Source organism: Anopheles ziemanni, chromosome 3, assembly GCF_943734765.1.
Source record: "Anopheles ziemanni chromosome 3, idAnoZiCoDA_A2_x.2, whole genome shotgun sequence".
Classification (NCBI taxonomy): Eukaryota; Metazoa; Arthropoda; class Insecta; order Diptera; family Culicidae; genus Anopheles; species Anopheles ziemanni.
Window position 1 is genome coordinate 11,632,483 of NC_080706.1, and position 26,026 is coordinate 11,658,508.

General features: G+C 48.2%; 1 protein-coding gene across 1 annotated transcript in view; it reads right to left on the reverse strand.

The window, feature by feature from the left end:
• Window positions 1–246: 246 nt before the first annotated feature.
• LOC131287217 (protein Optix) overlaps window positions 247–26,026 on the reverse strand; it is a 54,643-nt gene continuing 28,863 nt past the window's right edge. The window contains exons 4-5 of the mRNA XM_058316250.1: window positions 1,635–1,918; window positions 247–1,091 (exon numbers count right to left, since the gene is read on the reverse strand). Of these exons, the coding sequence (XP_058172233.1) occupies window positions 247–1,091; window positions 1,635–1,918 (1,129 nt within the window). The remainder of the gene's footprint in view (window positions 1,092–1,634; window positions 1,919–26,026) is intronic.

Sequence of the window (26,026 nt, forward strand, 5' to 3'; positions counted from 1 at the left end):
TTGTACTGCGGAAGTGTCGGTTTGCGAAAGGCTGTCATTTCATGTGGTGGTTACTATGGTTACTGTCAAACGGTGAGTCGATGGCTCCTCTATTAGCTCCCCGATTCCCTCTCCGGTGGAAGGTGACAGTTTTTACCCCTTTCTCGTCAGCTGTCAGCCGTCGTCGAGCGGTGCTGTTGTGCGCCCGTGTGTCAGGTTGCAACGTTCCCCGACATTCCGACCACAATCTCCCCGCTCCGGCTCTTATCACGACGCCTCCTTCGGCTTCGGCGACGGTGAGAAGGGCCGATGGATGAGCGAGGTGGTGGTGGTGGTGTTGGTGGTGTTGGGGTTGGTCGCCCCGGGCACGATCCGCACGATGCCGCCCGCGCTCAGTCCGTTCATCATGCTGGCCGCCGTCAGGGCCGCCGCGTGATGGTGTGCGTGCGTCTGGTGCGCATGGTGCGCGTGATGATGTGCATGGTGCGGATGGTGGTGGACGTGCAGCGGATGATGGGGATGATGCAGGGGGAGTGGGTGGTGCTGTGGTTGCTGGGAGGCAGCCGCTGCCGCTGCCGCCGCCGCCGCCACCGCCGTATGATGCAGGAGTTCCGCGTTTAGCCGCGAGGGGGAACTGACCCGTATTCTGAGGGGGGACATTGGCGGTTGGTTGGTGGAGGTCGGTGTGCTACCGGGCGGCATCGAACCCGTGCTACCGTTGTGCGTGTGCGAGTGCGGACTGCCTTCGGAGTTGGGCGTGCCGGGGCGTCCGTCGGTGGACGAGTGGTCGCCGGGATGCTGCAGATCCTTGAGGGAAGCGCCGGTTGGCGTGGGGGTGGGTCCGCCGCCGAGCGCATTGCCCAGGGAGGCTGAGGTGGCGCTGCTGTTGCTGCCGGGCGAGTCGCTCATGCTGACGGCGGTCGTGAGGACTCCCGCTCCGGCCGCTCCGAGGGACGCCGCACTGACGGCGAGCGAGTGGGGCAGGTGGGGCTGCGGCCGGAGGACGGTCGGGGTGAGGGGCAGGTGTGTCAGGCCGATCGGTGGCGAGTGGGTGGCGATCGGTGGCGAATTGTCGCCCAGACGGTAAGGCATGAATCTACTGTTGAACGAACCTGCCGTAGGGTGAAGGGCCGGGGAAAAGAGTGAGAAACCGAAAGAGGAGAAAGAGCATATGCCACAATTAGTTACAGGTTGTAAACAGTTTTATCTATCTTCCAAAGTTATTTCTTATGAAATGATCTACAGGATTTTGTAAACTTCAACGTCCTAAGAATTCCTCATCTTCAGCTTACTTTGTTTGACACCAAACGCTAAATCTTGAGTTTCTTAGGTTGTCAAATACTTCCTGAAAGCTAATACTTTCTAACGGCCAAAACCCTAGTGTACCTGTCCCTCAGTTCTTGTCGTAATGGTTAGGTATGTATTACTGAAAATGTAATTGAACTTCAATTCCGGGTCTACCTATCTATTAACTACTTGATGCCGTCCTTCCATTACATCGCTGATTCTCAAGTATGTACGACTTGTTAAGAACTGAAGGAACTGAATCTTTTAAATGTGTCAGCGCTTAGTAATCAAAATAGATGTGCTTTCCTTATTAACCTATAACTATTCTTAAGTATTTCGAGTACGATTCTTCATTTGCAGTTACTCACCAGGTATCAGACCGCCGGTCAGGTGGTCCCCGAAGCGGAAGGAATGCAGCGAGGCGAAGCTACTCCGGAAGTCCTTCTCGCGGTCACGCTCGTCGTTCAGCCGGTCCTCGCTCGAGCCCGGCAGCGAGCTGGGACTGTGCTGCATCGACATACTAGGAACTGGCGAGTGCGTGCCGAGCGAGATGTCCGAGTCGGAGTCGGTGTCCGTCGGCGACAGCGGACCGTCGCCGCGCCTCGGCGTCAGCGAGGACGATCCGGACCCGGACAGTGGTGGCTGATTGTGTCTGCGTTTTGGGAAAAAAATGGGGGTGCAAAAGAGGTAAAAGAAAGATGGTCAGTGAAGAGTTGGAAGAGAATTGAAAATTCATGTAATTTAATAATCGATCGAGAAAAACGGTCACGACGAGAGAGGGAACGCATGTTTGCGTCGTTCCAGACGGTCGACGGTCGATGGTGCACGGTAATTTTGACCTACAAGATCCGGTTAATCTTTGGGTGCCCTGGAATTTACCCGTTTCCCCCGTTCCCGGTGGCCCGGCTGGCCGAATCGATCTCGTCGAGTGCAGCCTACCCGCGCCATAATAGCAATATCTCTAACGCTCGAAATACACGCACAAAGACAATAATCTTCCTCTCAGACGAGACAAACAAGGTGCTGAGGTGAGGCGGACAGCGGCTGCCAGAGAAGCACGAAGGTAAACGCGGACTACCTAAAGATCAGGTTCTGAAGTGATGAACCAGCGCCAACTCGGCCAGAAGTTGCAGTGTCATAGCATTTAATACGAGGCTTCCCTCTTGGAGACGCCATCGCGTAGGATATCCGCTGGGCTCTACGTTTCAGACGTTGCGTCCTCCTTGACACTAAGCGTAACACGATGACACGGTACGTCGGCCCTCGGCCCATCGAACATCGGATTAATAATCCTCGGCTTTCCACCGCCCGGAGCCACAGCACGACCCAGCTGTCTCAGAATGCTAATTAGTCTAGCTGTGAAAGGGTGTGCTAGGGGTCTCTATTTCGGCACCACCGGTCGACACTCGGAATTCTGCAGAAGGCACGGTGCTGTACTAAACGGTCGGGAATGGAAATCTCGAGTGTCATTTTACGATCCATTTATGGGCAGGAAGTATCCAGGAAGGTGCCCTCTGCGGCAAGCGACGTAAAACCCACACTAGCCACATTAAACGGTTTTTGGGGACGTCCCAAAAGGTTCGGGTCACATCATCCGGAGTTCTCAAACTTGACAGTCATTCTAATTTTCTCCGAGAGCAGCAGAGTATCACCGTACCGTGTCAGACATCAGACATCGGGAAAGTGTCTCCGGAATCGATGGAAGGAGAATAAAGACGATGATGACGATGATGATGATGATGTCGGTGGCAGTGGTGGATGAAGAGGACTCTAAATATGTGTTACACCCTCGCCCAGCACAGCGGGCAGCCGCCATCCGTCAAGCCACAAGTCTTCCATTGCCAAAACCTTCTGGAAAGAGGGATAGACGCGAATGGATGGCGCCGGAAATGAAAATACTGTACGTCTATATTTACACACTTCGATTTAATAGGTGTCCTTTCTTTTTCGTCTCCCCTCGCACTCCACTTCGGCGGAAAGCGTCGTAGACACGGTCATCGATGCAGACGTTGTCCTTGGCGATGTGTGGAATGCGGCTGTACAGAGCCTCGTCTCGAGAGCAACCGGAGAGGGAGATGGCTTACACACGGTCAGCAAATGTCGTACCGGTGAAGTGTACCAGGATGAAGGCCCTTGAGCGACGGCGGCAAACCGCAAATATGCCATTGAGAACCGTAGTTTGGTGGTTTCATGTTTGACGTACCATTATTTGGCCAGGACGTGCCGAGACAGTTCAGCTCAATCGCTATTTAGCTAACATGCTGCATTTTGGTCTTGTTGAGAGCAAGGGATCCATCTTTTTGTTAAAGGAAATATTAGAAGAGATCAAATAATCCTTGTTTTAGGTTAACATTTTTCTTATTTGCCGACGAATGCTCTGCCCAACCCTTTTAATGCGTAATTTAGCATGTCAACTCTCCCCAAAGACAACTTAACACATAATCGTCTTCTCCCAACACGTGGGCTGGAAAGGAAACAAACTGTCACTGTATCAATGCGATGCACCGTTTGTTTGACAGCTGTCAGGGGGTTTCGGTAGAAATTTCAAAATAACCCAATCCGTCACGAAGACGCCACTCTAGTGGGCCCCTGCGCCGTAGTGCGGAGTGGCGATGGCGCTTAATGCACTCGCCCATTTAAGAAACAGAAACGGAAAGAACACACACCTCGGTGCTTCCAAACGCTCCCTCCCCGCGACCACGCTGAGCGAGGAGAAGATACAAAGCAAGATAGACAAATTCAACAGTAACAGCAACATAAAAAAGAAAACAACAGAACTTATTTCAAAGACACGAAAAAACAAAGTCTTAATCCTAAACAAACTGTTTCCACTCACCGCGGGGACAACCCCATGTGATGCTTTTCTTCGAAGAAAACGAAAACAAACACACTTAGAACGAAACGGGAAGAGGACCCCTTCGGCAGGGGTAGGAAAAACGGGGGGAAAAAACAACACAACATGCGAGTATTGTCGTATGGAAATGGAATAGATTCTCGTTGCCAATCCGACTGCGGTGCAAACGGATCCGACGGGTAGCAGCGTACGACGTTCTGATATGGCGTTTCGCTTTCAAGAGTAAGGCTCCGGAGTCACGCTTGGTATCGAATTACCCGGATCGGATCCTTGAACAAAACGGTCGAGTTTCGTTCGTTCTGGCGATCCTTGAGAGCTGCTCCATGACCGACGAGCTCGATCCCACGCTTCTCCCCAGCGTCGCTCAGCCCAACTGTCACAGACAGCCCATACTGTAACGGCCTAAACCCAAGCCAAACTGGCCAAACTGAGTAAACAGTGAAACGCAAACCGCGTTTGAATTGTCAATTTCAATTCCAACCAATCAAGGGACGGAATAAAAAGACACAAGTCCTTGCAAATGAAGCGGCGCGGGACCAAGTCACAGCCTAAGCCGGATGCCTTGGAAGAGGACTAACCACTCCACCAGCAGACCAGCACTGCACGGCTGCAATTAATTGTGGAATCAAAATAAACAGCAACGTTTTCAATTCAATAAAATATGCTAATTTGTCGTGTGGATGAGGAGGCATGAGTAAAAACCCCACTCCCAGTGGAAAATAACTGATGGAAAACCAAATGAGCCTCAACGAGAGCTCGGTGGGACATGTTCCCGTTTGAACGACGACACCGCGGTGATTGTTATGACAAATGAGAACCCGCAGCTAGGAGATAGGATTTATCGGGCGTCGGTGTTGTGCGAGAGGTGGCCGCTTGGTAAACAGTACGCCTCGGGGACAGTTTTTCCACCCTCACCGTCGGAAAATTCCTGTAATCGCTCACAATGGCCACCCGATGTATGAGCGTTATGATTTACCGACAAACGGGCGAGTTTGCTTAGTGGCTTCCTGTCAACGATTTTCACGTTCGCCCACACGTGGTTTTTGACATGATGAACCCTTTCCGAAACCGAGTCTTTCCTCACAAACACGTCGCCCGAAGCACCCTCTGGATCTAGTGCGGGTTCTCTCCCCGGTGAGCGTTCCTTCGCTCTCGGAAGGGTGCAGATATTTAACGATAATTGAATTGAATCGTTCCTCTTCCCTTACAGACAGGGGCAGACAACCGGTTTGGGATAAAAAGGGTTGCGGTTGTTGTCAGTCAAGAAGTGGTAATAAAGACAACAACTTTTCCGAAGTACTAACGACGCATAAAATTGCAACTGAACAGCAAACAAACATTCCGGCTGCGAAGGTTAGCCTTGCCCGAGTGTGTCATCGCAGTTGTTCACTACCGCCGTGGAGGGTTGATGAAGAAGGTGCGGAACTGTTTGGCCAACAAAGAGAAGGCTTAACTGCACGCACTGTGTAAAACAAACAACAGTAAACCACCCGAATCGCGATTACCATTCACCGAGCGTGGAGACGGGGTTTTTCGATTTTTTAAAATGGCATCCAATTCAAGGTTGTACCAATGCAGTTGCAGCCTACAAAATGCAATCCCACGACGCAAAACGTAGTAATGATCGACACATGGCGCACGAATTCGATCAATATTTATTTCTTGCCATCAGGCCAGTCGCGGGAAATCATCGAGAGAACGGTAGAATGGCTACGGAATGGCAGGAAGTAATAACGAATGGCTACTGGAACGTGCAAACATCATCGCCAAGCTATATAGATGGAGCTGCACATTCTAGTGCATCGGGTCCCCCAATCGCACGCTCCAGGCGTAAGCATCGACACGGGACGATACATCGAACGATTGGTTAGTGATTTTTTCTCCTGAGCACCACCTCACCAAGCCACAGACGCACAAAGTAAAGCACAGCGACCACCAGGTTATGTTTGCCAAACACGCTATCAAATATTTGCTCTCCATAGTTGCTTCCGGCCGAATAGCCACCCTGTGCACCAGCACCTGAGTCCTTCCGAAGTGAAAACCCAAGTTAATCCCACCTTTCACCACCACGCTGGAGCGAGGAAAATTGTTTGCTAAACTGAACGAAGCGTCGGACCAGCAAACCCATTGGAGATCCCACCCCGCTCCTCGATTGGCCCGGTCGCGTATTACAATGCAAGGACTCACGGGTGAAAGGGACGGATCCTCCGCCATCTCAACAAGAAGCGAACAACGCAACTTCAAGCAATCATCATTACTTCCTTTCGGGGCGGGGAGGCCAGATGGAGCTGTAGGTATTGATTTGTCACCGAGACAACGACCGGACGCTTCGAGTGGTCGATTGATTGCAAACACATTGCCCTGGATCCACTCGAACGCCGGGATAATGGGCCCACGCCAATAGGACGCTCGATTAGGTTTTCGAGTGCGTGAGTTAAGGCTGCCGTTCTTCGCGGAAGGGAGCCTTCGTTTTGGATCAGGTCGTACATTCCCTCGAGGGAAATGTACGATTAGTGGACATTTGTACAAACTGTGTGTGCACATTGTCAACATGACAATTACTTTTTCTGGAACCTCTAGAGATGTCCCGACAAGGTTTATCCATACACTTTTGATTTCCACCATAGTAATGTACATGTCCTTGATAGTAATTTGAAGATCTGTGTTGAGATGAGCATAAACTTACTCAGGGACTCTTCATATGCCATTTTACAAATTACATGCATCGAAAAATAGTAACTGCAAAATAACTCTTCCAGATACTTAGTTACCTAGGTCGACAAGTTCTAGGTACATTCGAATCAGTTTTATAATCTACAAACTTCAATCTTCTACTCAGCAGGTAAAACCTTTAAACATTAAATCCCAATCGTTTCCCTGTACGACTTTTATTTCCAATTCCACAGGCGTCGTTTTCAACGAAATCTGAAGACTCTCGTGGATCTCCTCAACGTGCCCAACCTAATAGGGTAGTTACTGCATCATTTTTACCCCATCTGCCGACTCCGGCCGACGGTCAGATATCAAATATCCGGACACGACCAGCACCACATGACTCGGCTAAGCCTCACCCTGTGTGTGTGTGTGTGTGTGCTATGGATCCCTCAGGTCTGGCGACAGTTATTTCACACGTAATAAAGTTAAGGAAATCTTCCACCCCGCCAGCATCCCGGCCAGCCAACGTGGGAAATGGGGGTTTGGAAAAAAAGGGTAATTGAATATCGCAAGTATAATGCCCCGAAAAACGTGCATGTGGCCTGTCTGGCAGTCCGGCTCACGTGACACCACGTCGCACGTAGGTTCATTTTCTCGACCAAACTTTAACCCACCAAGTGTCAGTGTCGTAGGTATGGATGAAAATTGTCTTTCGTCGTCTACCGACAGCGAGCTAGTGTATCAGAAGACAAGGACGCCAGCTTTCACATGGTATTCGCTCAGGCGAAAGTGTCTCCCCGAACGTTTGGCGCATTGTAGTGACAGGCCAACTAGGTCTAGAAACAATCGTCATCGGTCACGAGGGCACGGTTTAACGATGTTAAGCTCATCCGAAAATAAATGGCACAAAATCAAAACAAAACCAACGAAACTTGTGAAACGCAAATCGCAAACGAGTTGACGAACTCCACGCACTCCGTACCGGTGCGGCCAGATTTGATTCAATCATCATAATATTGTTGATTCTCGATTTCCCTTACTGTTTCTTTTTTTTCTAATACCCAATTTTCCTCTCCATTCTACGTGGATATATCTTTTTTACCGGAGTTTCACCCCTTACCACACCAGAGGCGTCCCAGAACACACCCTCGGGGCTTGTTGTTCATTCCGATCCCGGTACGCTGCCATCATCATCAACTTTATCGTCTGCATGCCCTCGACATTGTCCCCCCGCGCGGTCGTTACCATCCGATAAAGCCAAATATTTGAATATATTTACAGCTAAACTTAATTTGTACAACAATAGAACCATTATTTCACGCCCTCCGTTCACTAGCGCTCGGTGAGGTTAGGGCCTTGTAAAGCCTTGCTGGGGGAAGGTGGCCTCTGCAGCTTCTGTCATCGGCACCTTGCAGCCCACGATGTTCCACAAACCCGCCATCGTAATGGAATCGAATCGTTAAGGTATTACCGAATAATGAATATAAATTAGCGTGAAAAATTAAAATCCCAGCTTGTTCATTTCGGTTCCCGGCTTTGGAAGCTGCTTGGCGGAAGTCATCACTTCAGCGCCCTCGGGGTGCGGCAAAAAGGAACTCGAACTTCGAGTCCGAACGCGCGACACTCGAGGAGAATGTACGGCCGACGAGACATTTTGCCACAATCGGGTTAGTGCTGGTTCTGCGACAAGGAGTTCCTTTGAGGACGTATTCGAGCTGGAAGTAATCGGGTTGGTTTACGCCCGCGGGGCCAAGGCAGTCTACCGAAGCGGGCCTGGCGTACGCAATCTGCTGACGAAGACGAAGATTGTCATCGGGCCACGGTATGATATCGCCTGATGGGACATCCGAGCGAGAACATGATCCATCCACCTTTCCAGTTTAGGTCGCCCGATCTCTTGCCTAACCGTTATCGAATTAAAGTCCAAAGGAACGAAACCCACTCGACCGAACGTTGCTGCCAGAGGGGATCTGCCCGTTTCGCTGCATTACGGAAAAATAATGAGTAATGAAGTTGCTCCGAGAGATATGAGTTGTTAAAGAAGCGGATATGCCCCCTGTCGGTCGTTTTTTACTGTCTCCAAATATAGAGCTATAATATCCAAATGTTATAGCATCCAGAGCTGGTTTTCTACCGAACTGACGTTTTAATGTCGTACAAAATTTACCAAAGAAAGAAAATATAAACAGAGGAACCTTTTTTTAATGTTATGTATGTCAAATGTAAAATCAAAACAGGTCTTTGCTCTATTTAATGAAGGTATCTGTTGCAGTCCGTTGCAAAACAAAGATGAAGAAATATGTAGACAATTCTGGATTGTTTACGTTAAATATTTTGAACTCTCCATCTGTCAAAGTGCCGCTATGGACTTGAGGTCTTGGTTCAACTCGTTATGATCCTAGGGGATCTATGCCTGCAAAAAAAAATAAGCACCAAATTATGGTTGCATCAGGGGCATTGTTTCAAGATTAATTATAAGTAAAGAGGTAACTTCAACTTTTTCAATGGGAATGCCACGGACAACACTCTACAAAGCAGATATCATTCGAACGATAATCCCCTCCAGTATAGCACCGCCGTTCGTTCAAAGCAAAACGATCAAATTATTTCCCCTGCAAACATCATAAACTATCCGGAAAGGCCGAAAACTACAAAGCGAATCTGAATAAATGAATAATGAAGACGTTGTTGTTGAGCTGCTTGTTCGCGCTTCACTTTTCGCTCCTGCTGCAGGCGGGCCCTATTTCACCTGAAGGCAGGTCGGGTGGTCAATCTTCGGATCGTCGCGCATGCATGACTCAAAGCCGCTTCAACCTCGTGTTCCTGCTGGTGAAGCGCTTTCGGAGTCGTCCCGCTAATGACTTTATTATCTTCGGCACCGCCGCCCAACAATAGCCACCGGAGCAACGGGGGTCAGCGCGGGTTAAGTCGGAGTACGTGCGAGCACTCGCCCCGAAGAAGACGCGGCACAATGTTGCGGCCAACCGTTGTCGGACCTGAGCTGCGGCTTTGGTCACGGTTAATTCAACCGATTGCGCGCCGCCATCGGAAGAGTATTACTTTCCCGAGCTGACACGGAGCGAAGGTAGGTGTTTTTCGCTCTTTTTTTCTGAAAGCGTTTGTTTCGTCCTTCTTTGCAAACTGCCATTTCCATGCCGTGCGGCTCAGTTACCGGCCACTCCGCGAGCGTCACAGCGACCACATCGGATCAATCATCCGGGGGGGTTTCGCTGTCGGATCGCGCTGAAGTCATTAGTCTGGCGACCGAAAAAGATTTCCACCGGCAGCGAAACCATTGATCCTGCTGACCGGGTGGGGGGGTGGTGTTGGGTAAGACGGAGGTGTCTCCTTCAGACCCTGCTGGCGGACATCATTACGCACTGTTTGCACTCCGTTCCGTCGAGAGCAGTGAGCAAGTGAGTCCCGGAATCGGAACCGATTCCCAGCGAAAGGATCACGTTTCGCCGGAGCGGCGGATCACAAACAAACCAAAAATAGCAGAGCGAGCGAGCGAACGATTCCTCCCCTTTTTTTTGCTCCCCGCGGCCGACAATAGCTGTATCGAAACGTGTATAAATAATTAATTAAGTTATTGTTACACTTAATAAGATAATTAGCCACGGAGCCGGAGCCTCTGGCCGGAGCCGATCGCCGGCTTACCCGTCGCGTGTTCGCGTCCCGGAGCCGGATCATTATCGCATTGCGGCACCGATCCGCGGGAGCCCGCGATCGCCGGGCCAAAGGGTCCGGTTTAGCGCCCGCTTTCCCGGGTGGGTTGGCTTCCAAACGCCTCCCTCTCTCCCCCCTCTTTCTCTTCCTTTTCCATCGCGCGGGAATCGGATGCCGCGGCCATCAAAGGGGCTCAGAAAACACGTTTCCAGCGCGCCACGGATAGTGTTGTTACACTCCGCTTCATAAAGTTATTACCCCTTCGGCAACCAGGCCGCCAACCCTTTTCACCACCTCTCCCCACATCGCCTTCAACCGCCTTACAACAGCAGAGAGGCGCAACAGCAACACCGGGCCCGAACAACAATGTGGCCACGAGGAGGAAGCGGAATGCGTACCGGCGTCGTATCGTATTGTATTGCCGGGCCCGATGCGCCCGCCCGAAGGCCTGGTATGCCGCACTCCCCGCTCCCCTCCCCAGGTGAAGTCCCACCCCTGATCTCCACGGACAAGCGTCGGCTGCTGCGAAAGCGACCACAAGCACCTAAAACAACTTCACACGGCGGCAAATTATAAAGAGTGAATTTGAAAATGATACCACCGTGCTCGCACCCAAGTTTGCTGCCCGGGACGCTCGGCCTCCACCGGTGGCGGTAATTAACCCTTCGATGAGCAATCGGCAGGTGTCGACGGTGTCCGGGGAAAATCGATTCTGAAGCAAGCGAATCATAACCGTTGCCGGCGCTAGACAATGCAATCTTCTAATTGGATGCTTTGCCGGCAAAGTGGGGCAGTGTGGAATGTTTGCTGCGAAAACACCGTTGCGCGAAGTACACTGGGCACATGATTTTATACATTCAAGCATTTCAAGTATTTCATGTTCCTAAAAATTATACCAACTTGAACAAAACTGATAAACAACTTGACATTTAATGAGGATCAAAAAAATTATAAACGAAAGCATGTACTGCTTACCGTACAAAATTCTGTGAATTGGATTTTTTGAACCCTAATTGTTTTTAAGTTTAAGCCTGATAAGATTGCTTTTAATTTTTGGGTTTTGTACAAAAATCGTAACATCACTGATTAAAATGTAAGGTAGAATTCTCTTAAAATAGCATCGAAAAAACCGTTTATCTTCGTACGACAAAAGTAAACAATCGTAACTAACAACAGTGCACACACTGCAAACCTACGACAAGGCAAGAGAGAAAAAGAGAAAATATTGCTCAAGAACATCCCCGCAGCATTCCCATTGCGCCTGAAGGGTTAACATCTATTAGCCCATTTTTCAACCCTTTGGAAAGCATTCTTTCGAGAACAAAAAAAAAAAGATAACCGCACCGCGTACGGGTGCACATTACCTTTGCCAAGGTGAAAAAGAGGTGCCCGTTTAAGTAAAAAACCGCAACATAAAACAACAACAACAGCAACAATATCAGCAGCAAAAAACAACACATAACCAATGGAGAAAAGAAACGAGGCAGCAAAAGTATTTAGTTTCTCATATCGTTGGTTCTTTTCTCGGTTTTTGTTACTCCGGTTGATCTTCGGTCGGCAAACTGACAATAAGTGATCACTTTTGAGACGTACCCTCCCTTGCCTCCCCTCTCGCTCATCAGAACGCATGTTTTGCAAAATGTTCAATGCAGCGGAGGCAAAAAAAAACAAACTAGTCGGAAGCGATGCATCTACGAACATATGATGTTGAAAATTCCTCCGATGAACGGTGTCGATGGCCTTCTACGCGAAGTGTTATCCTCTTCTTTGTCCAAAGTCCTTCCTCCACTTAAGGCTCAATTCATTTAGCTAATGCAGTTTGCTGATGCTTTCATCTCTCATTCGTAGACAAATTACCTTAGATGGTATACTCTTCGCGAGGATATTTCTGATTAGTTTGCTCAACTTGAAAGTCTTGGTATTAATTTATTGTACCTCCTTTCGAATGGAAACTAAGCACGAATTGTGCCATATGGCTTCCGTTTTTGGTCATTTGAAACTGCTAATGTGCTGAACCGATGTGCTTGTGGATTCGCGTTGTTGTTTTCCAACAACCAACCTATCACAACGTGCCAACATGCAAACCGGACAGGATGACGATTGCTAATTTATGGCATCGAAAACAACATCATCAATCCAAACGACGGCAAGGACTATTTGTCGCATTTGTTTGCAGCCCGCATCCCGAGCGGCTCTAGAAGCCCCCGAACAGTTCCACGCGGGACCCGTTTGGCCCTCGCTGGACCACTTCTGCACGCCAAATCGGGTCAACGGCGAGCCAATATGTGTATTCCAGAAACCAATAACGATAACATAAACTTTTATTCGTCTCAAATTCAGGCGGCTAACGATTCGCGCGAGTCGCCATGTCGCGACAGCACGGTGGAACGAAGCAGTAATTAAAACGGATATGTTCATTCCACGACCGTGGAACGAAGGATTCGGGCGGGAGTAAGGATACGAGGAGGCTAGCGACCTTCGTTGGGCGTGCAAGCAATGTCAACACGTAAGCTTCGACGTCCGATCCATTCCGGCCTTCCGGACGGACAGAATACCGGCGAGCCATTTATGCCTGCAACGATGCGTCCGAAATGCAGAACGCCCGTCCCGCGGCTCGGGAAGACTAAAATTATAAAGTGATAAAAATATTTTAAACCTGCCCTACGGGCTCGGCCGGGTTGTTGGGCGAGAGGCGAGCACCCGGTAGCATAACTCCGACTCTGAAGCGAACGAACCGGGGGCGAATGACAAATATTCTTTGGCGGAATGTTTTTCGCGCTCGCGATACGGTTTTGTTCTCTTGTTTGTTCGTCCTTGTTTTTTTCTCCTGCTGATTTTTGACAGCTTCTTCTGCCACTTTCGTAAGATTATTTGTAATAATTATACCATTCACGAACGGGTCAGCTTCTTGTCGCACGCACACCTCACCTCCTTTCCAGCGGAAAGAAATGCTCTGCGGAGGGAAGGTTATGTTGAAGTTCGCTGTTTTTTTTTTTTTTTTGGTACTGTTATACTTTCCGTCACTGCCGATCCCTTTTGCACGCGGTTATATTTCAACCCTCCACCGCAAAGCGTATGCGAAACCATCCGCGAATGACAACCGACGAACGCGTGAACAGTAATAAAGTCATATCGAGTGGTTCAAGTTTTTCTGCCCGTTTCGTTTTCCGCCCGTCCAGGAAAAGGTCGCCGAAGCTGGGGAGGAAAACCTTCCCTTGCCAAACATCTGCCCATTGTGGCCCAACCAAGCGTCCGAGCGGTCCGGAACGATACTATACAATGTACATTCCAAAGGGGGCCCAAATCGCTACGCATTTTACAACTATTTGGCCGTTTTCATATTTCTGCCATTCAGCGAGCGGTATTTGAAACCCATAAAATTGAATGGGTTGCAAACGTGAACGCGATCGTTTCACATGCTGAGGAGTCTGAGTGTTTGGGCAGAGCGGTCTGGCGAGTTCGTCAGCCCTTTCATGTTATCTCGTTTCGTTTTGCCTCACGACACATGTTCTTAATAATTAATAAGGCCAACACACAACAGGTTCGTCGTAATTGCGGCGGAAGGCGAAGGTAAGGGCGATAAATAAAGTCGTCAACTTGCACGCGCATTAAGATATTACGTTGACAAAATAATTGACCAGTTTCCCATGGTGGCAAAGGTGTTTTCCTATAAGGAAGTGAAACAATAAGCCATGAGGAAATCAATATAGCGACAACTTGAGCTGCAAATGTTTGGTAAACATTCAGGCGATTTTCCTAAACTTTTGAAAACCCAAAGAAGGAAAAGTATCCGTTTTGCATGCAATTTGCTATTGACTCGGGTTCCCTTACGCCAGCATCATTAGCATCGGAACTTGCTCGCATTCGGAGTTTGTGTCACTCAGGCTCTTAAGGTATTATCCCCTCTTTCCCATATTCACCCCCCTCAGAAATCTCAGAAACACTTACACCAACTGGGCAATAATTGTTTCATTGTTCGTCGAGCGCTTCAACAAATCAATTTCCCAGCTTTGCAGATGCAGCCCGACTCGTTTTCACTCGCACCCTCGCTATTGTAAGCAGCCGACGGGAAAAGTATGTAGCTGCAACAACAATCACGACGCATACGAAGGGGACCGCTTTCTTGCCATTTTGTCCGAACATTTTCCTTTCGCACACACCCTCCCAAACAGCCCGCACCGTTCGAAACGGAATCGAAACCGTCGTTTTATCAAATAAGATATGTTCACGATTCAGATTTCACCCCCGGATTTTCGTTGTAAATTCGTTAGGCCAAAAGTCGATTTACCATTGTTACTACAATTTGAATAACAACATCAACCGCCTTCCGCCCCCGTACACAACATGATGTTGTAGAGTTTTCCGCAGGCTAGCTGGAGAAGAAGAAGGATGGCATACGATTTTTTGGTTTTCTTTCGGGGGTGTTTCAAAGAAGGTTTGATTTTGGACTTCGACAGAAGATTCTTCGAGCATCTTCACATGTTCGTACATCGATCTGATTTCCATAACACAACCACAGGGACACAAGTTTGTCCTAGTTGTGCTACATTCATACACACACTCACGATGTATCATAACAACTTTTCCCCCATCTGCTTTCCACACAGCCGAAGGCACGAAAAAAGATGAAACATAATCCATCCACAGACAAACAATTTGCTTTCAGGATCACAAATATATCCTTGCCCTTCATGCTTCGGGTTCCCCGATCCCGTTTCGTTGTCTAATCTCGTACTCTCGTACATGTGGTCGGCCGTCGGTCGAAATGGAATTGAAAAATCTCGCCTGTTTAAGATCAACGGTCCTGGTTGACCTTCCCCGACTTTCCCCGTGAAGAAGTGGACTGGCTTAAAGTCCACAGGATTTGATCAACTTTCCAATCGGGGATCAGGAGGCAGCCGAAGTTCATCATCGTCCCTCGCGCTCGGACTGGACGTTTGTTTTTCGGCTGTTGTTTTGGGGTCAGAGATTTAAAATATTGAGCCCAAACAAACAACATTCCTATCCCGCGCTAAACCCGCAGCCCCGAGGAGGATGAGAGGATTAGGGAAAATCAAATTATGCCCCGGAAATATTACACTCCTGGCCAAGGATTTGAATTTGGGGAGTTTAGGCGAAGAGTCTAAGGGACATTTCAAACGTAAAATTCCACACATGAAAGGCATGGTTTCCATTGTAGTTCTTGTTCACTTTCAACAGTCTCAGTTAACTTCTTATCTTAATAAAATGTTATATTAATAACAATTTCAAAGCAAGACATTTATGGCGAACATTCCTTACGTAAGGTAGCAGAATTTCGAGATTAGGATGTTTGTACGATATCGATTTATTTTTGTCGGAATAAAAAAACCGTCTGAACCCTTTTGATGAAGTGAAACCAGCACAATGACCAACAAAAATACCATCGTTTTTACACCGAATCGCGTTGCTTGACTTCTCTAATTACTTGTCCATACCTTGCGGCACTCGGAGCAGATTTCAGCAGAAAAATTAAACCCTCCACTAGCGCACGAAATTGTTCAGTGTGGTCGACCGGGGTAGGTTTACATGTTTGTGGTTTGTTTGTAACGAAAATCCTACTGGAAGAAGGACGATTTACGTTTACACCAACGGTCTAACCACGAGAGGTCAGTCGGAGTCCTTTGAGTTTTGTGAATTGTATTCTCCAACAAAATATACCCCCGAACAAAGCTGCCTATTATGAGCTATGAAAATTTAATGCACTAGAAAAGCTATTCCCCTAAATGGTCGTTACGAACGTGGCCTTATGGTATGGGAGTTTTTGAGATTGTGTACAATGTTACTGAGATATTAAACATGAATTGTGTGACGAAGTGATTTAATTTTATTTCAGGAATTTGACTTTTAAAACTTTATCACAATATTCAATAGTATATTCACCACAGTTTTGACTTCATTCCAGTTGAACCAAATTATTTCCTTTATCGGCAATATTCAATAATTCATGAGTTTCAATTCCATTACTTCAGACAATACTCTGACAAACGAAATGCCTTTCTTGAATTCCTAGGCAACAATTCACATTCAGTGGATGCAGACTCAGAAATAAAAACCACCGGTGATGCTTATCAAACCAGAAGCAAAACTCGAACGATAGTCAATCTGATGTCTTCATGGACCGTTACGGAACTGTGGTGTAGGAAACTCCTTAGCATAAAAAAGGAAGAAATCCATTCTGCCACACAGTCCGGACGCAACCGATCGAAAACCGATAACGATCGACGCAGGACGTAGTTTGTCAGCGTGATTAGACAGATGTCATCCGTGTGGTACCAGGAATGCGTGCTACCGGAATTGCTCCGTGGAAGCAAGCGGTAGGAAAAACCAGCCGTCGACCGTGTGCGGCGTTCGAGCCGGGATGACAAAACATCAATCAAGCGCCGGCATTTGGCCAACTCCAGAGCGTGGCAACATTTTAACGTAGACTGGGGGCCGCTCCAACTCCCAACCAGTGCTTCCAGCGGCGATGCGAAGCTGTGACCAGCAAAGAATGTCCGTGCACACAGTCGGCACCGTCGGCGTTCGGAAGGTGGACGTTTATTAGTTTTCTTCCGATGACGCAGGAATGTGCCGCCGCTCGAAGCTTGACATCGCGACGCCGACACGTCCACTCCCGGTGCGAGCCGCGCTCCCGGTACGACAATGTATGGAGCACGATTTGCCGAACGCGCCCGAGAATTGGAGGTCATCAATTTTGCTCCCCGATGCATCGACGACATGACAGTCCGCCCTCCCCATCCGCGCGCTCTCGAGAGGTCGCACGCGAACGTCTGTGTAATGACCTTTGCTTCCAACGGGCGGCCCATCGCCACCGCATGATGGGGCAGCATAAAAGGTGATTTATGCATTACCGATACCACGACGCTACGCCAGTCGCACCGAATGGAAGGCATTTTATGGAATGATTTATGGGACATTCGGTGTGTTCGGGTGTCACGGGACGAAGTAGCTGATCGGTAGTCACTGCGGACCCCAATGAACCTAGTCCGGTCGACGGAGTTTACACATACCGTTTCCGCCCGACGGCAGGTTGCGGTGGAGAGGTACATTTTGTTGAATTTTATGAGCTTCTGAGGGCTCAAAAACCGCAAAACAAGACCCAAACCCAACGCGAACAGAGGCGAACGGCCGAACGGATAGTCATTAAAAAGTATTTAGCCGAATTCCAACACCTGAACACAGTGGTAACTTATCGTATCCTACTTTATGGGCCTTTTACTTGTGGTTTATCAACGTCACCAAACCCCAATGGACATCATTTTTATCAAGTTTAACATTTCGTTACATCCTCAAACCGTTTCCTGTTGCTCCGCAGGACTCCCTGGAGTGTTATCCTGTTGTAAGCCTACTGGAGTTTATTGTTTTCCTTCCTCTTAACAGTCTCCTACTAATTTGTTTCCCGGTACTTCCACTTTGATGCCTCAACCTGAGGTTATTGTGCCGCTGACACTTTTCCATTGATCTCTCTCATACTCCGCTCTACCGCCCGCGGCGCGAAGCCCTGTCACCTTCGCACGGTCTTGGTTCCTTCGCCCCCTTCCTCAAGGGAAACCTGAGGCCAATTTGTTGCTACACCACGTGCTGTCCTGACACCTGAGTACTGTAGGCAGTAGCTCTTGATGCGTTTCTTCAAAGACAGCACTACTTCATCAACACCGCCAGCAAGCGAACCGGCAGGTGGTCTTATTGTTTTATGGTCACCCAAAAGGAAAGTGCCCTACATGCGCTACTGTTATAGCGTCTAGAAGAAATGAGCTTCCCTCCATTCGCCCACCATTGTACCCCGACACTTATCGCACCTTCCGATCGCGATTTTTCGGCACCCCGCCGAGTGGCGCGCTTTGTCACCACCTCTCGGGCGTACGCGGATTTCCGCTTTGTTCTTCCGCGTTCCGACGTCAGTTTTTCTCAGCCAATTTTCACCACCACCAACCACGGTGGGAGCACGCAGCGAGAAAAATCACGGCCCGCTATGGCGTGAAGAATGGGAACGCTAACGGTGGCATTGGAAACGATCAAAGTGAAGGAACGAAGCCAACGTAAGACGGAAAGAAAGAAATAAGGGCACTTCGGGGCAGCATCTGCTAGGTAGCAGAACTGCTTACGGTCAAGGAATGTGTCCGCCGGAAGAATGTGGCTCACCCGGTGCGCGGGAGGAACAATAAATATATCAGCGTGAGGCTTCGCTTGGAAGCGGAATTACGTTCGAAGACATAATTGGTCATCTCGATTGGACATTTGTAACGCATCCGCAGGACGCCATGGAGTAGGAAAATGTGCACTACTTGTGTAATGGGAGCCACAGGAATTTTCCATGAAAGAATGGCCTTTTCTAGTGGTTGAGCTACTTTATTATATAGAGAAATATTCAGTTACCTATGATTGAAAATTAAATTCGAACGTTTCGTGAAACGTTCAAAAGAAGTCTAATTTGAATTGCGCAAATAAAACTTGAATATATAGAACGAAGGGAAAGATCAAACACTTCTACTCTTTTTATCATGTTGACATATTTGAAAAAATGTTACCATCCGCCTTCTAATGTTTTTTTATAGTTCAGGCAGCTAAAATACCATGACGCCTGTTTGTGATTGATCAGTTATCGACTTTTTCACGCTTCAGACAAAAAAGTTGCTTCAAAGAAACGATGAAATTCCACGGAATTGGCGCCCTAATTCCACGAAAACGTCGCTAAAAAGAACCTTACGCGAGAATCAAATTGAACATCGCGAGTGGCGAGTTGAAAAGATACGTCCGTTTCCGATGCGTAGGGTGAATTCCCAAAGCAGCATGCAGCTTCAATGATCCTTGGTTCATCAACCCGCACCACTTCAGTCCCGCTCCGATCCGGCCGACGACAGCGAAAGGATAATGATTTAGACAAATTACAGCCACCCGAAACCTAACGGACGGCACCCTCGCGGGCGACTGCTGAAGCGGTGTACCATGAAAAACGACAAAGGGAACGCCGGGAGTCGCTCCGCTCTCGCGTTTTCCCTCCTCTCCCATGGACCCAGCAAAGACTATCGAATTTAAATTGTTGACATTGTAGCAATTCAAATTACATGCCTTTTTGGGTGACTCCTTAATGCCAACCAACGGAGGCTGAAGTTTCAAGTCCTTCATACTGAGGCCATACTGTGGGGGGAAGGTGACGGTAGCTTCCAATTGAGCAACGGATGTGTTTACCCAAAACCCCCCTACCTCGGGTACGCGTCCCCAGGGGAGACCGTTCGGGGTTTAGCGGAGAATTTTCAATACAGCGTTTTTTCCCCTCGCTGCCATCAATTTCAACTGAGTCCGGGTAAGCCGGAGCGCAGAACGGAGTGAAAAGTGTTTTCGATAATCATCCCTCGAACTGCGCCGTGGTGGAGGGGATCTGCTAAAGTCACCGTACCTTTCTCCATTCTTTGGCAGTTTCCGGCCTTATCGTACCATCTCCCTTAATCACTGGTGTTCACCGACACGTTCAGGGCGAGGCCACGTGACGTGAGATTCCTGCCAAAGAAATAGCTACAACGAGTGGAAAACAAACGACCCAGTGGCTCGGGAAGGAAGGATTTTTCTTCAGGCGCTAGATACTCGACAAGCAGAAGGGAAAATAAAGAACGAACCGGATAAGTTGCGCCCAACTTCGGCAGCAGAAGTGAGAAGTTGTTTCTAAAGATGCAGATTTAACTGGCAGGGTAAACATTGGCCAAGTAAGCACTAGGCATTCTGGCGAGAATGGCTCGTTTTGCTACGAGCTACCTTTCGTCAGGTTCGTTGCCCATTTTTATACACTCCAACCGAAAATCCGACGATCCAAGGAGTCGTAGGCAATCCCTTTTCTCTTTCGCTGACGGATTAGCGATTGATTGATAAAAGAGCTACCTCGTCTTGGCGTCTCACGATGCCGCCTCAGACGGAAGTTTGATCAGCATGTAAGACACGTGTTCTCCATGGCATGGACGGAGTATTTTGTCGGGTCCAATTTGGCGGCATTACAATACAAACTCTGGCCATATAAATAAAAAGAACATTCGTTCGCATTGTGGAAATCCCACCCGTACCTTTGAGGTTTATTCCAGCATCCTTCATCCAAAGGATTGTAATACAGCCCTGTTGGATGCTTCATTTTCCGGGTGGATTTTTCCGAACATAAAGGGGTAAAGTTCCACTACTTGGACCCTCATAGAGCCGTGCGGTAAGTCAGACGAGACCGAATCATTTACGTGTAATTTGAGCACAATTCGTTCCGCCTCCGTCTGGTGGTGTTGGTACTGCTCCCGACGAGGTACGAGGTTGAATGTCAATCGTCGTGACATTGCCAATCGAAACTGTACCTTGATGGACCGGGGAGACAACAGTTGCGAGCAGCAGGGAATCATTATGCTGATTACGATACACTAATGACATGGTTGTCTTCAGGCCGATCTCGCACAGGGCTGGCACCTGATTACTACTCACGACACTGCACAAGGAATGCAAACGATACGAGGGTGTCATGCTACAGTTGATACATTGTTCAGCTGGCAGTGATGGTGACGTTCAATTATAACGATTTGTGCCAACATGATCTTTGCAAATTATTTCCAACAGCTCTAACGCAAACCATTGGATTCCTGCCAAGAGATGGAAAACTTTCCGCTGAGTAAAACGAGGAATTACCCACAACCACCATCACCTCTGACATGCTACTATTACCACAAACCACCACCAAAGTACATAATCCGTTCCATCAATATCAACTTGCTGAACCCTGCTTTACCATTCGCCACAACAGATTGTTGATGATTCCATTAATAAATAACTGATTTGCTGCAATAGACTCATCAAGTCGGCATATGCACACATTAAGGTGCTCTGATAGGGCCATTAGTGTGTTTCTCCATAAACTAACACGCATACACAACCCATGTGGCCAACCTTATTAAAAGATTAAAGTGTAATAGCTCCTTCTCATATCCGTTACGAGATGGGTTTTCTTCCAGTCAGCTTAGGTTGCGGGACTCTAACATGGGATAGGGAAGAGGAAAAAAAACTTTACTTCCAACACGATGTATGAAGCCAGTGTGGCCCGCATTTGCGAAGGCCCGGTGCGACCCCGAGATCAAGTAACCGGCCGACGAAAGTCAGCCAACCGATAAGTTAGTCTAAATCTTGCAAAATACGTGAAATTCGATCCACTCACCGTTCACGCTCTAAATTACCTGAATAGATATTGGGGTGATGTGGTGTTCATTTCCCAGCCCGACTACCACCGATGTGCCCAACATGTTGGCCACCGCCATCGAGGGGACGTTTAGCGATATCCATTAAAGCCATCATCGGTTTTCAGCGCAGGAAACTCGGAAATCAGCGCTCGCGGACGGTGCGGGTAATCGGAACAGGAGCCGGCCCACCAGACTCGGTAGCTAGGACTAGACTCCAGGGACCACCTTTGCTGCCGGTTTTGTGCGAGTTCCGGTAATAGCGCTTGGTTCGCGTCAGCTCTTTGGGTTCTTTAGAAGAGGTCAAATTTCATCAAACCATGTTGTGCGCAGTGAGGTGCTTCCAATTTGTAAAGATATTGCTATAACCTGGGGTGGATTTTGGAAGTATTTTCCAAATGCTCGAACCACCACTAGACCACCGCGAAATTCGTGGCATCCGCATAATGTAAGACTACCAGAGATTTAGAGTGTTGATCTCAGAAAAAAATTAAAACACTTCGCTGACTTAGCTAATCTGACATTTCTATCCAGTGTCCGTTTTTCCGTCCGCACTTAAAGCCACCGTGGATTCATGATAGAAATGTCCATATTATTTAGTTTGTAGACTTCCCTAGAAGGAAAACCGGCTAATGCTTCGCTAAGCCTCTCTCCAGTGTGCGCTTTCCGTGCCTTGGTGGATTTATATTAATTTTTAAAGCAGAAATCAACTTGACGGCTCCAATTTCTTCCCTACAGGAGTCCTGAGACCTAAGACTTCGAAGCTTTATTCCAGACACGATATGAGAGATTTTGGAGGATTTTGCCATCTCCTGCGTTTGCTACCCAGGTGGCCAACATTTAGATACAGTTGTCAGCGGCGCTTTCGTGTGATAAGTGAATTGTGGTTTTCACACATTATAGCTCAGGACATGCCATAGGGGATGGATGGATGTCAACATTGCCGGCGCGTTGGATACGGTGGCGTCAACCCGCATAATCCATAAGAGAGTGATATAGACTGTCAACAGTTTCTCCCCCACAGAGAGAACACCAGTCGGAAAAGTTCCAGAGGACGAGTTTCATATCATCTAACTTTCGAGGCCCGATGGTATAAGTATAAGCTGGCAGGAATTAAAACACCTACCTACAGGAGACACATTTTGAGACGCATTTCTTTTAAGGCTTCAAAACCGGACACTCGGTAACCGTTTGACCACACTACGAACCGCATCCTGATGACGTCTTCTATCTAATTCATTCCATTATAAACCCAGGTTCAGAGTACTGGGTCAATAAGTTTGACAAGATACGGTCACGTAGTGGCCAACAAAATCCTGCCTTTGGTAGCTAAATCTTTAGAACACCGAAATGTCCAAAATCCTTCCAGCCGGTTTGAGGCGTTAAAAGCCTCCGCGCGAAAGTATCAGTTCTTTTTCATCCGAACCGATCGATCGGGAACCTTCAAAACCAAACTGGCCGAAATGGGAGACCACACAGTGTTTCCAGTCTCTTTTTACGGGAGATTACTGCCCCTCTCCCCGGATGCTCGCCGAGTGAAGGTAAGAAGATCAGTGACTTTTAGCATTGAAAGTGTTAAAACAACGCGGTGTCTAAATCCCACGCCCGGCGTGGTTAATAGCTACGACACTCCCCGGCGGCAACAGAAGGGGCAGATTAAAAGTGATTCTGTTGCATTCGCTTGAGTGACGCCGGCCACATTCAATCTCATCGAAAAGCATCGCTCGAGCAAATAGGATTAGTGGTTTACTGCCGAAGCCAGGAGAAAATCTTAGAGCCAGCCCTCCTTGGTCGGTAGCTTCCGAGTACATTTATAATCTTCCAGGCAGATGCACTTGCTTGATCACACGAGCAAGTCTGTTTAAGCCGGATTGAAGCCACATCAAAAACAGAAGGGCGTTGGTGGACTCAAAAACTTATTGTAATCCAATATTGAAGTTATTTTATAATGTCCTAAATGTACCAAACTCACGTTTGCTAGCACAGGAGAGATATTCAAAACTTGTAGCGAATACAGAAAAATAGTAAAATGTTCTAAACAGCTTGAAAGAATATGATATTCTACACTTTAAGAATATCATGATGTGTATCTAAGTCATAAAAACCCTCATTCCATTGGTAAACGTTGGAATTTACAACTTTAATCCGAGCATAAAGCTAAGGCCATAACTTCTTCTAGAAGTTCGCGCCATAAGACATGATTGCAGTTGGAGCCAATTCCGCTCGTAAATCGAACTGGTTATTATTATAAGAGAGAAGTGAAAAACTTTTACCACGCCGAAGGACTTATCCCAAAAGTTGGCTATTTTGTGTCCTACCGTAACCATGGAACCGTCCACAGGATGTCACGTTCGGGATATCCATTCCATTATGGCACTGCTTCCGCAAAGTCTAGCCAACAATACGCATCACGTCTCAACGTACCTGCAAAGGGAAGGGGAATTTCAGATTTAGACGAATTTATTGACCGATTTATGGAGGAAGTAATCTCATGCAATTCCCTGAAAGTAGTCGCACGATATGGCAATTTTCTGAAACAAACTCCGGCCCATTTCTGCCGCTCCTCGGCGATAGTTGTTTGCCGTATGCTTCGGACGTATAATGGAGGCACCATTTTGTGCCTCTCTCCCTTCGTTGGTGACACCTGTCTTTCTACATTCACCGCGCATTCATCGGCACCCATTACCTCCATTACACAACCATTCCGGTTTCTCTGGCGCAATTGCCCCTCCAGGGGTCGATTTTTAATGTCGTTTTGTCGCGAACTAAGAAGAAGAAATCAAGAAAAATGGTGCACTTCACCACTCGCAACAACGCTTGCGCGGTCCGGTAGCTAAGCCCGATAAAAATGCATTAACATTTCGTTCCCTTTCCCTCGACCGGGAGGCGCAACCTGTGTGTGCGGTGCAACCCCCGAGGTGCCGGCAAACTGTTGCGGCATGCCTGCTGGCGAACGCTGTGGCCAACTGTGCAAATGGTGTCCCCATCAGCGAACGAATACACCCGAACGGTTTGGCACGTGCAATGCTTCACTCATGAAAGTGCCACTCGCAAGGGGAAGACAAGAAACTGACCATCATTAGGGCGCCCAAAGAGGTCGAAATGGATACCAATGAGCAGAAGAGTTGTGCATACATTCTGCGCACATCTTCAACAAACTCCTTATCTTTTTCCCAACCGAGCAATACCCAACACGTTGGTTTCAGACCAAAATGTGAAATTAATTACACCATCGTATAGTTTGGGTACAAAATGACCCTTCTGACGCCCGCTGGGTAAGGGTTGAAGGAGCGTATTCGAGCCAAAGGTTCCTTTCGCCATGTTCTCAATGACTCCATGCAAGCGGTGCCGGGTGCCGCTCGAACAACGGAAAACAAACTGCCAATTCATTGCCATAAACCGCAAGAAAGGAGACAAAAAGTGAAGCCCCCACCCCATCGGACATCGCGGTTCTGGCGAATATCTTCCCTCGAAAGACCACGACTCCATTGCACCTGACGTGAGGCAAAGTTTAACTTGGTCACCATCGAACCTGGTGCATCATCACCATCGTCATAATCATCGTCATCACGAGTGCATGACCATCGAGCAGCCCATTCAGCGCGAATTTCATAAATGATAAATCCTACAATACTGCCTTCAATTAGCACATAATCATACTAATGCTGCACTTCCTACTTTTTGGATTCTCTCGAGTGTGTGTGTGTGTGTGTGTGTGTGTATGTATGTGCGCGCACACATCAAATCCAATGAGCAAATTGTGCGGCACTCAGCATCAACAGGAACATGATGAGAAAACAAAAAATCGACCGTACCATATAAAACCGGGAACCAGACTGATGGTGAAGGTGCGCTTGTTCAGCACTCTGGGGTCCAGAGGTGGTTTGTCTGCCCGCCAGGGGATTCGCACTGCTGCTGATCCATATCCGGATCCTGACCTCACCGCTTCGGGACTCCCCAGGGAGTCTCCATCAGCAGAGCTCCCACCTATAGCTGCAAACCCAGACGGTGAGGTCGCCATTCTTCTGAACGTATGGGGGTCAGTAAAATATATATAATTCACCGGACGGGCGTGCGCATGTGGATGTATCGATCCGTACGTCCATCGTTGAACCGCCCCGGCCACACCTTCCTGCACAGCGCCCGATACCTTCCTCGCCGTATCCGGGACATGATTATTCGCTTACAAGTCCCTTTGTCATGTGATGCATTATCAAAATGCATTCCCATTAGCAATTAATGAATCAACCGAGAGGCAACCGGGACGACGGCCGGGCGGGAAAGAATGGGCCGAGGAGGTGGAAACGGTGGCCTTCGCTAAGCAACGATCCGTTACCACCTTCTCACCGCGCACGGAATGACTATGGAT